Source organism: Atta cephalotes, assembly GCF_000143395.1.
Source record: "Atta cephalotes unplaced genomic scaffold scaffold00029, whole genome shotgun sequence".
In the NCBI taxonomy this organism is placed as follows: domain Eukaryota; kingdom Metazoa; phylum Arthropoda; class Insecta; order Hymenoptera; family Formicidae; genus Atta; species Atta cephalotes.
The window spans coordinates 447084-460155 of NW_012130093.1; the positions used below are offsets into that span (position 1 = coordinate 447084).

General features: G+C 32.5%; 1 protein-coding gene across 1 annotated transcript in view; it reads right to left on the reverse strand.

The window, feature by feature from the left end:
- The window catches only part of LOC105620802 (intraflagellar transport protein 81 homolog), a 126694-nt gene that overhangs the window by 8463 nt on the left and 105159 nt on the right, over positions 1-13072 (reverse strand). The window contains exons 6-8 of the mRNA XM_012202288.1: positions 2251-2403; positions 1892-2170; positions 1124-1441 (exon numbers count right to left, since the gene is read on the reverse strand). Of these exons, the coding sequence (XP_012057678.1) occupies positions 1124-1441; positions 1892-2170; positions 2251-2403 (750 nt within the window). The remainder of the gene's footprint in view (positions 1-1123; positions 1442-1891; positions 2171-2250; positions 2404-13072) is intronic.

Genomic DNA, 13072 nt, shown 5'->3' on the forward strand with positions numbered 1-13072 from the left:
AAAATTTAATGCTGCTGTGTCGATTGAGAATTATATAAATTAATACAGAATTAAAATTTTGTGACTGCATCCGTTAGTAAAGTTAGATAATACTAGATAATTCTAACTTTCAACGTAGGGGGGGGAGGGGACGTCACAAAATTTTTATTCCATATTAAATTTCATATAATTCTCAATCGACATACAAAAAAATTTTTTTAATCATGTTGACTCTCTATTCGTAATTTTTATCTCCTTTTTTTATTAGATTTATTTTCAGAGGCGTATTTATATCATTATTTATAAATATAGATTTATTTCTTGTTGCACTGGATTACTCGAAAATTTTCCCTCTCGCTTTTATCAAATATCAAACTTATTTATTATATTTTAGATGTTTACAAATATGGGTCCTTCAGTTATAAAAAGAAGACATATAATTTTCCACTGCGGACTCAATATAGTTGCTTTAATTAGGTGGGGATATTATCAATCAGAAATCGCGATGCGATATCGCTTCTCTCATATGTAGGACTTTACAAGAATGTAATGATACTGTTACACCATGTCATGTACATCTCTTGTTGGAAAGCACCATAGGACAGCAGATGACGTACCAGCGTCGCTACTTTTAATTCGTCGTGTCAACATTATGTATAACATACGTTGTCAAAAAGCTGAAAGGCATGCTTTCATGTACTTACATCATCTCTTAATAAATAATTGTTAAAAAACTTTTGTTAAAACCAAAAGGTAAAAACTATTGAGGAGTCACTGCCCCCCCCCCCCCAATAATTTTATTGAGGGGCAAAAAATGATTTCCCCATCCCACCCTTCCCCCCATAGTAGGCGCCCCGTTTAATAACGATTAATGAACATTATTTATTTAAATAAAGGAACCTTGTTATATTACCTTTTATGATCGGGGCAAGATTGGTTCGCAGAGCCAATATCGAATGAGACAACTGAGTATTTGTCGCTAATGCGTTACTTAGTGTATAATTTTCTGGAATTATTACTTTAGATGTAATATTCACTGAATAAGAATGAATTATCTGAAATCACAATACAAATCGCATATACATACATTTATTATCGATTTACTTGTAGTTTAAGAAGTTCTATAAATTGCATGTTCCAATACCTGTTCGCCAAGAATAGTTACTGTTCGTTGAAGTACACCACTTTCAGCTTTTAGCCCAGCTCTCTCTGCTTTGCAACGCTTATATAATGTACTCTTAGTCTTTAAACAATTGATATATTTTTTCAATTCTTCTGCTCTAGGTATTGACGTCTCCAATAAAGATTTTGAATAATCCTGTTTTTCTTTTAATCGTGATTGTAATTCCTCTAAGTAACTTTCTGTTTTTTCTAAACGTTCAAGAGCATTCCGTTTCATATTTCCGACAGCAGCAGCTTGTTGTCTGAATGGTCCCACTTTATCGATATCATTTTTAGTTATCTAAAAATAACATTAAATAAAATATCTTTTAAAATTGTAATGTGAATACGCAACAACTAAGAAATGAAAACTTTAAACAGTTACTGAATCTTTTAATGCTTAAATAATTTGGTATAAATTTTACACATATCAAATCCTGCTCACCGAATTTAATTTTCAATCTTGAATCATTATCTTAACAGAGCTATAATAGTAATATCACAAATTATCGACAGTAATTAGTAATATTGATTTAATAGTATTGATTTGAGTAATTAATAATATTAATCTTACTTGTTGTGCATTCACATATATGGTCTTATTAAATCATTTATTATTAATAATATTGATGCTTAAAACATCTGAAAAATGATATATTTGTAAGAAATAAATAAAATCTGCTATAAAACCATATAATATGTTAAATAAATCTCTCTTTTCAAATGTTATGATTTCATTCTTGATACATACTTTGGATTCTATTAAATCTTGTATAGCCTTTGATATCACATCTAAATTGTTTCTCATAGTCATAATTTTATCCGCACCTAAACTGGAATATTCCTTGATTAATGATAATGCTCGCATTCGATTCTTCTTTGCGTTTAGTTCAGATGGAAGCTTCTCTTTTACAATTGCAAATTGTACTGTTACTTCCCCTGTCAGATGTTGAATTAATATTTGTGGCGTGAGTCCAGTATTGTTGCATTTTAGAGTGTATAATTCACGTTCGACTCGTTGAAGGGAATTCTGAATATATTAAGATTAAAAGAAAAGCATTTAGAAACGCAAGATAAATTTTTACAAGTAATTTATCATAAGAAGTATACTTGTAAATCAGAAATAGTGTCTTCTTCTTGCTCTTTCTGCGATATTAGATTACGTTCTTTGTCTTTTTCCATTCGTAACAATTTACAGGCGTCTAGTAAATATAGGACAGGTTCAGCTTTTAATTTAAGTTTAGCGATACGCGCTGTCACTGCCTGTGTTTAAAAAAACATGAATTTTTATATCAGTAAATATTGCCCAAAAATATATGTATGTAATCCCAAATTGAAACTATTATAATATAAAATTTTTATATATCTATTATAATATTAAATCGAATTATTATAATAGATATACATAAATCTATTATAAAAGATATAGAAATTTATTATACATCGTGCACTTATGATTGTTACGCATAGATAGTAAATCGAGGTAGTATTAGGTGTGTGGGAAAAAGTTCGTGGCGTTTTTTTAATGCCATCTAACGGGAAAAACGTCACGAACTTTTTCCTACACTAATATATCCAATGAATATAAAAGAATATTAAAAGATTCTCCAGTATAATCCAAATATTTTTCAAATTATTTTCTCAGTATTTTTGAGAAGCTTTCAGCAATTCATACGAAAAAATCTAAAGAAATTTTTTTAAAAAGTTACAACATTTAGATAACGTCTGATGCTATAAATGCTTTGAAGCATTCTTTGATTTATCAATTAATAAAATTTTTTTCTTTTGATTAGTCAATTAAATACTTCAAAGAGTTTATAGTGAGACTTTGACCGTATTCTTATACAGGATGTTCCGAGTTAAACACCAAACTTAAAATATGAATTCAGGATCTCAAAATAAACAAAAATTTTCTTTTGGACGTATGCAAACACTTTGTTCAAAAGATATTTACTTCTGAAGTTATGCAGAACTGTAGGAATGATAATAATGTCGAAATAATATCAAAATAATATCGAAATATATCCTCTTTATTACTTTAAAATAATCAAAATTTAATTATTAAATGTTTTGTTCAAAATAATGACTTCCAGCTCGGAGACAAGCATTACATTTATCAATGAAAGAGTGACTGACTGACATTGTGCGTCTGTAATTGCTTCGCACGCTTGCATAATTCTTCGTTTTAATGATTGAAGATCATTAATAGGCACTGCATACACTTTATGCTTCAGAGTACCCTATATAAGAAAATCTAATGGTGGTAAATCCGATGAAGCCAAGTCATGGGTACAGCACGACGAATCCTTTTTCCAGGAAAATGAATATTAAGAGAAGATCCCCTTTGAGATTTCAAAAAAGTCGAATTTTTTTTTTTGCTTAAATTTATAGTTTATATTCTTAAGAATATTTTAGTAATTTTAAGTCAGTATCTTAACTGTATGATCCCGTTAGAGCCAATATCTTGCATCTTATTTTCCCGCTGAATCTTTTCCGAGCGGCATCGCACAGCACGCGTTCCGAAGAGTTGCATAACATTAAATACTCTCATTATATTGGCGATGGGGATAGCAAGATTCAAAAGTATATTAGATTCACAACCTTTACTATATACAAAAAGTTTTACTATATACAAAAAGGAATGCATCGATATACAAAAACATATGGATAAGCGGCTCCGAGATTTAAAAAAAATACTAAAGGTTTAGGCGAAAAAGGTAATGGGCTCATTGATTGATGAATTGAGTATTTATTATGGTTTGGCTATTAGACGGCATCATGATTCTGTTTAAAAAATGAGAGATGCAATTTGAGTGACGCTACATCACAAGATTTCAACACGAAACCGCAATACGATAATTGTTCCGAAAGTGATTGATACTCATGGGAGAAGACCAACAAAGAGAGCTACGAACAAATTATACGAATACACGCATAAAGTGCCTTTAAGTAACATTGTATATGAAGCTGTAAAATCAATGTACCTATATACAGACTTGAATACTGACGATCTATTAACACGTTGCTTGGAAGAATATACTCAAAACAACAACGAGAACTTATATATGGTTTATCGATTGCGCCGAAAACGATCTCTAACAGTAAGATTATAGTAGACATAGCAATAGATGTAGCCATATGCAATTTCAATGATGATTTAATGCAAATTATGTAAGTGCTAAATATCACCGCAGACACTATGTGCTATAATTGCGCGGAGGCGGATCGCCGCAAAAAAGCCAAACGCTCTTTGATGGATGCCACAAAAACTACTCAAAAGGCATTAAAACAGCTATAAAGGAAGCCCCAGAGAAAATTGAAAGACAGTTGTATGGCGCAGATTGCAAACTAAAGATACAGTTCCGATTTATAAGTTTATAAACAAAAAATCAGTATTAAAAACTTTAAACGCGTTTTTCTCAAAACAAGATTTTCAAAAACAGTATACACAATAACTTTTACAATTCTTTCTTAATCGATTTACTTGAAATTTGCACAGATTATTCTCAGATATTTAATCTAAAGAACTATGTAGGATTTTTGCGATATATTAAAAAACTTTTTTGTTATTAACATTTAAAGATGGAAATTTTTGGTCGAAAATCGTAATTTTTTTTCAAAAATTGACCATTTTTATAAAAATCAATATTTTGAAAAAATCCTACTTCTATAAGTATGTAGAAAATAAGTATATTTAAGTATGTAGAAAATAAAATTCTTTGGATTTTTATTCAAATTGATCCAATGATGTACAAAATTTCGTGTACACCCTTTATGCACTCACCGCCATCTTGTGAGATGAAAATAAAAAAAAAATTTTTTTGTACTCTCAAAACTTTATATATTAAAGCCCTTCAAAACGATCTTTGATTGACTTTATTAGTTTACTGCAAAAAATTGCCAGATTTAAGTATCATTTTTCAGGGTGATATCCCCTCTTAAGCCATTGTCAAAGACCTCTGTCACAGTGAGCAAAACAGCCATCCAATTGAAACCAATTGGAAATTCTCATATTCAAAGAAATGTTTTCCAAAAGTCATAAAATTCATTTCAAAATGCGAGAAATCCAAGCAGTTCAATTAAATTATTATCCATTATTATTCCCAACTATACATTATATTGAAAACCATGTTGAAAATGTTGTTCATGGATTACTCGAGAATTCTCATGTGACCAAACATGGCTATTTCTTTGATTAAGAATACCTTGTCTGGTAAATAATATATATTTACTAAGTATGACCTCATCTGTCCACAAAATGTTGAAAATTATGAATCATTATCTGTTTGGTTTAAAAGCAAATACAAATGCTCTTTTACGTAACATATCAGCCGGTAATAAATGCTGGACACGTTGAAGATGATAGATGTCTATCGGCTGAAAATGTCTTCCATATGACTGTGGGTGAAATTTTTAATACAGAACCAGATGGATAGTCGGTGTACAACTTTGCTTCCGCCGTTTTCTTATAGATGGTTTTAGCGGTAAGTGATGATCGAAATAAATAGATCATAGACGTCATACAATAAACTTGGGCATCTGTCAATATAACCCCATAGAAACATTAGTCGATTTATGCATCATAAAGTTATTCTCGATTGAAAATGTCAGTTTACGAGCCAAATTCTCGTCATTTGCGGGAGGTTTTAATTTTTTTATTCAATATGAAGAAATCTGCGACTGAGGCTCATCGAATGCTCTCAAATACTTATGGTGAGGCCGCTATTAGTGAAAGAACGTGTCGTGAGTGGTTTCAACGCTTCAAGAACGGTGATTTTGACGTCCAAGGTCATGCTCTGTATTTGGTGGGACCAGCTCGGCGTAGTGTATTATAAACTGTTAAAACCGACTGAAACAATCACAGGCGATCGGTATCGAACGCAATTGATGCGTTTGAGCTGAGCATTGAAAGACAAACGGCCACAATACAACGAGAGACACGATAAAGTGATTTTGCAGCATGACAATGCTCGACCTCATGTTGCGAAAGTGATCAAGACATACTTGGAAACGTTGAAATGGGAAGTCCTACCTCACCCGCCGTATTCTCCAGACGTTGCTCGCTCTGACTATCACTTGCTTCGATCAATGGCACACGGCCTGGCTGACCAGCACTTCCGGTCTTATGAAGAAATAAAAAATTGGATCGATTCGTGGATAGCCTCAAAAGATGACCAGTTTTTTCGACGCGGAATTCGTACGCTGCCCGAAAGATGGGAAAAAGTAGTGGCCAGCGATGGACAATACTTTGAATCATAAATGTATAACCAGTTTTTTACAATAAAGCCTCGAATTTCGGAAAAAAAACGGCGGAAGCAAAGTTGTACACCTAATAGTAGAGCAAAAATTTCATCAGTCTGATAAATCATTAAATGACCCAATTTCCTTCATTGAAATCTTAAAAAGAATACTAATTTATCCAGCAATCTTCGGAAATTATGCGGCGTATTTACGGCGAGCAGCGTTTTCTTTAGCACTTCCGTCACCTATATAAATTAATACCATATCGGCGTATTCTTTATTAGAGTACATACGAGGCTTATAAGTTTATTCAACAAAAGCATTCAACAAACATAGCTACGAACTATAACTATAAGCTTTGCGAACAAAAGCCTATCAATAACTTTCAAAACAAAAACAAGAAATATTTCATTCCTACAGTTCTGTATAACTTCAGAAGTAAATATCTCTTGAACGAAGCGTTTGCGAGCATATGTCCAGAAGAAAATTTTTGTTTGCTTTGAGATCCTGAATTCATATTTTAAGTTTAGCGGTTTAAGCCGGGAACACTCTGTATATTGTCAGTACTGAAAATCTGTATATACAGAAATTTTAAAAAACTGTATAAAAATTATTAGAAAAATATAAAAAATCCCAATTCGTACAGAAAATCTGAAAAATTCTTTTAAAAGTTACAAAAATTACATAAAAATTTTGAGAAAAATTTTCCAAGACAACATAATGTACTTCTCTCACAAATGTAATAGGATAGCATCTGATTCTGACGATAAATATCAGTTTTTTGTGTATTCCATTAAAGGTTGAGGTTTATTTTTGGTTCCTTTTGTTGCTTACTTTAATCACTTCATTCTTAAATTCAGTCGAAATATAGGAAACCTTCCTCTCATCTTTTCCTATTAAAATCCTATTTATATATTTCCTAATCATCTCATCTTTCTTCAATTTAGCAGATTTTACTTGTTCTGAACAATTTTTTTTACATAATAATCTATAAGTATCCATATATTCTGACTTCAAGTAATTGTTTAGCTAAATTATGTTAACTGTCATAAAAATTATTCATAAATATATTGTGATTTAGCTTTTCATTTAATTTTTCATATTCATGACAATTTTCTCTTTCCTATGTTATGTCTCCTTTTCCTATGTTATTTAATATGCTCTTGTATATATTATTATACCCCTAAAATATTGCCCATATTTGCCCATATCCTGCATGAAGATCGAGAGGAAAAAAAGAAAATCGATTTGAAGCAGCGATGTTTTTATGGTTACAATTCGAAAGAGAAATTGACAGATTCTTCCCTATTGAATAAAATTCCTTTTTAGTAAAAAAATCGTGTTGTTGTCATTTCACATGCATTTGCGAAAACGTCTCGGAAACATTTACATGTTACGGGAATGCGGGATAGTTCGTGCAAATATAAGAATGTTGCCATTTTCAAAACAAGTCCTTTCGAATGTAATTATATACGTGAGTCGTTTGATAAGTTTGGTAAATTTCCATGAAATGGAAATCCATTTCTACAATCCATTTGATGACGCGACATCTCGATAGATCCATTCTTCGAACTCCTTCAAGCCAAATTTCAGCCAGAAAGGACGCATAATCACATTTGGTAGTCATTTGAAATAGGCTGTCTCAAAGTTTGCAAAATACTCATTGACGGCGACAATGACTTCCTCATTTGATGAGAATTTCTTCCCACCGAGCCAAGTTTTTAAGTTTGGGAACAGAAAGAAGTCACACGGGGCCAAATCCGGAGAATAGGGTGGATCAGGAATCAATTCATAGCCCAATTCGTAGTTTTGTCATCGATCGACTTGTGGGACGGCGCGTTGTCTTGATGGAAGAGCACTTTTTTGCGCGCCAATCTCGCTTCAAATGACTACCAAACGTAAACTAAGATCAAGAACGCCCGGGTAGGCCCTCCACAGATGAAGATCAGATTAAAATACTGATCGAGAATAACCCACGCTATACGATACGTAAATTAGCAAAAATGTTGAATATCAAAATCCACTATGAGCATTTTGTGAAACTTGGCTACATAAACCGTTTTGATGTATAGGTTCCCCATACATTTAACCCCATAGATTTAACGGAGAAAAATCTGATAGATCGCATTTCCATTTGCGACTCGCTCTATAAAAAAAACGCAAAGAGGAGACCATTTTTGAAGCAAGTAGAGACGGGGGATGAAAAATGGATCATTTACAATAATGTTGAGCGAAAAAGATCTTGGGGAAAGCGGAATGAATCACCTTTAGCCACTCCAAAAGCCGGTCTTCATCCAAAGAAGGTCATGCTCTGTGTCTGATGGGATTGGAAAGGAATCCTGTATTATGAGCTTTTATCAAACAACGAGACGATAAATTCAGAGAAGTATTTGCCAATTAGACGAATTGAAGACAGCAACTGAACAAAAATGTCCAGAAATAGCGAATCGGAAGGGCGTCGTGTTTCATCAGGACAATGCGCGGCCTCATGTAACTCGACAAAAGTTTTTGGACCTCGGTTGGGATGTTCTACCTCATCCACCATATTCACCAGACCTCGCGCCCTCTGATTTCTACCTATTCCAATCATTAAAAAATTCCCTTAATGGAAAAAGTTTTAACTCTTTGGTTGAAGTAAAAAATCACTTAGAAAAATTTTTCGCTGAAAAACCTGAGAGATTCTGGAAGGAATTTTCAAGTTGCCTGAAAGATGGAGAAAGGTTGTAGAATAGAATGGCACCTATAATTTAATAAATATATATTAAAATTTAAATCTTCTGTTTCAATTTTCCTTCAAAATCGGCACGAACTTTCCGGACAACCCAATACTTTAATGGTTGCATGGTTAATTCCAAGAAAAATTAAAATCTCCGAATCAGGTATTAACGACTTTATTTCGTCGTAGTTGGAGCGCGTTTTATAATCTCGCAATCGACTTGCGACTTCGCGTTCTCGCATTCAGTCGCTCGCATTTTCTCGAATGTTCTCTATATACAAAATATATTTATTACTGTGTCCTTATTACAATTTGAAATGTTCGGTTAAATTTTAAGTAATTTATTGTTCCCATTTTGTATCAAATTACTGTATGTATCTGTGTGGAAGTTTATCCGGAAATTTCATACGTTAATACTGGCCCATATGAACATTACTCAAACCCATTTGAGGCATAGTTATAGGATATCTTATAAATTAAACTATTAGAAACTATCAGAAAAAATTTGAGATCAAATTGAGTCTTATATGGGTTGCAACTGGACAAACTTAAGTATAACTATCTTGGGGAAAAAGTGGAATCCAAATTAGGTCCTGTACGGGCCGTGACTAGGACTTAAGTTAAATTGTTCTAATTATTCTAATTATACCCTAAATGAGCGTGAGTTTGACATTTTATTTTGGATGCCTCAATAATACAATATAGAGCCACTATTGTAAGAAATTTAGAGGAAATAGACACAATTAGAGAAGCTATCAGTCTCAGGACTGTGTAGCTCAGTGACAGAATGGAAGTCTATCATATGCAGGAGATCAGGTTTCGATTCGAATCCCGGATCGCTCTGATATTTTTCTCTTATTTCTTACTCTTATTTCTCTTATTTCTTCATATTAAATATCTGAAATATCTGAATAAATTTCCACACGGATATATGTATAGGCCCTATTTACAGTTATATAAAATATGTTCAGGTTAAAATTTTTATACACTTGGCTCAATTTTGGATTGTCATGCTTTTTTATCTTGGCCCCACATTGGCCTTCAAATTTGAGGCCAAGTTAATATTTTATACATATTTAAAGATGTGGGGCTAGATCCAAAATTGAGCCAAGGTGGGCATCCTAACTTGGACCTTAAATAACATAAAGAAAGTTAACTTAGCCCCGATTAATCACTTTAAATGATCGAAGAAACGTAAACAGATATGCAAAAAATTAACGCTTTTACAGGACTTATGTCCGTTGTCTATATTCGTTCCGCGAACGAATCCGTGAATGACGGGCCGTGTGGACAGACAAAATCTTCGTATATTGCGTGTCTTGTGTATGTATACTTGTGTACGCTGCGTATACATTCAGTTTTCCGGTGTCATGGCAATATAATTGACACAATACATTCCGCGAAATATTAAATTTTTCAGAAATTCCAGATGCTTCTTTGAATCATTTTCCAAATAATGTTGCTTAAATTGTTCACACAATCGAGGAAAACGGTTTTCGATTTTGCCTACTGGATTATCGATTTTTATTAACGATTATAAGCAACTTCATAGCAATACTCAGATAACATTTCCTTTTATAAATACATTACGGCAATTTTTATGATAACTGAAAGGAAACTTGTGCCAAGGAACTATTTTCTTTCTTTTTTTTTTCAGGGTCATGACCTTGATAACATATGTCAAGGTCAAAATTATTGAAACTATCTTCTCTATTCGACGTCTCTATTAGCCTAACTTTTTTCTGTTTGTTTTAAAATATTAACATTTGCTATTATTCCTTTCCTTTATGTGAGGGATTCATTTGCTTTTCCAATTGGATAATTTTATCCAATTTTTTGTACATACCATACTATGTACGCGAGCAAGGCAGAGAGCGAGCGAAATAGTGAGAGTAGAGAGGGAATCTCTACTCTATCTCTAATTGGCCGGGCTTAAATAGTAATTAATAGTCAAGATTGATTGGACGTAAAACTTCAAAAATGATTTTTTTTCAACTTTCCTTGCCGATAAGAAAAAGGAATTTAATATTGGGATAAATTTCATCGTATTCTAAAAGAATTTATCGGTTTCAGAGATCCATCTCAGGTTTCCATCTCCACGGCAGAATCTCTCTATACCGTGAACATCCTCCTTTTAGGGGCTAGTGGGAAAGGAAAGGAAAGAAATGGCTGAGAAAGTTAGAAATGGCGACAGAAAAAATGAAAGTTGGAGGAAAAGGAAATGGGAGAGAGAAGAGGGAAAAAGAGGCATATTACTGTGTCAGAATGTGTAACACTGAGAAATATCAATAAAAATTAGAATAACTATTTATACCGTATTTATTATGCTGTAAAATATTCTACCTTTCAATTTGATAAAAATCTGGAAAAAAAAAACACCAAAGAGAAAGCTATTGCTGATGCTTTTTACAAATAAGGAATGTATAAAATAATATGGTTATGGTCACAGAATGTAAGTGAATATAAAATCGGAAATGTTTGTAATCATATTCGCAAATATATTTATTTAAACCGAAAAAAAATTTATTCATTTCTCATGAATACAAAAAAATTATATTTTGTACTCGTATTCATATTCATTATTTATTCATTTCTTCGAATATCGAGTATATTCATCGGATATACTAGGTCGAAGATAATCATATCGTAGAATGAATCAGATCAATATAAGCTTCGTTGACTTTATTATTTTATCTAACATAATTCTTGTAGGCAAAGATTACTGTAAATTGAATAATTTGAACTTTTACCTTTAGGACGGGAACACAAGGCTTTACATATCGCATAATGCATGATGCATAAAAAAGAATCAATTAAAGTCCTTTATTTCCTTCCTTTCTACGAAATATTTCTATGAAATAAATTCTGATTTATTGATTTTCTTACGCTGCATTACGCAAAGATATCTGGCCTTCATTCAGAATTTGAATACAAACAGCTCTTCTCTCAAGAAATACATGTTCTGATACGAATGTCCGAAAAACTTAGACGAAATTAAATACAAAGAAAAGAATTAGCTGTAAACGCGTCATTACATGATAACGATATCATCTAACTCAACGATGCTAACTTCAATTTGCATAATAAACATAAATACTTATCTGATCTTGAGATGATTCATTAGCAAATTGAATTACCATATAGAAATGTCTAATTTTTTTTATATAATGGACGGGTAAGCAAAGTAGAAGACTTAAATAAAAATGTGAAAGGAGGGCTGTAGAAATCAGCGTCAGTTAACAGTGCGAACTAAATTTATTTATATAATTACATTATTATTACATAAAACCGTTAGAAATAAATAAAAAATTAAGTAATTTCGTACGTTTATTTAATATATATATATATATATATATATATATATATGTATATACAGGGTGTTTGGAAATAATCGTCAAATATTTCATGGACAGATAGAACGAATTAAACTGAATCGAAAAGTCCTCTACCATTTTGTAAATTTTCCCAATAGTTAACAAGATATTAATTCTTAAAAATAGCCGAATACTACTGCGAAGTGTATATGCCTACCGATCACTTGTCGCGCGGGCCGTGGGGAACGGGGATAACCTGACAAGCGCGCCGCCCGAATTATAAAGACTTGCGGCGGTGTGCGCGGCGCGGGGTGCTTGCCAGCCAATCCCCAAGGCCCGCCAAGCGATGGGTAGGCATGTACACTTCGCATAATAGGCCGGACGAACGCGCATATCGACTATCTATATAATAAATATAATATAATAAATAATATAATAAAATGGTAGAGGACTTTTCGACTCAGTTTAGTCTGCTCTATCTGCTCATGAAATATTTGGCGATTATTTTCACCCTGTATATATCTTTGAGTCATCTTCAGTAAACTAACAATATGAAAGCTAAATTCAAAGCTAACAATATGAAAGTGCAGTATGATATGATGCAATATGATAACCGCATTATCATCGCTTGTGTGCTTATCCAACAGTTGCTTGACTTATT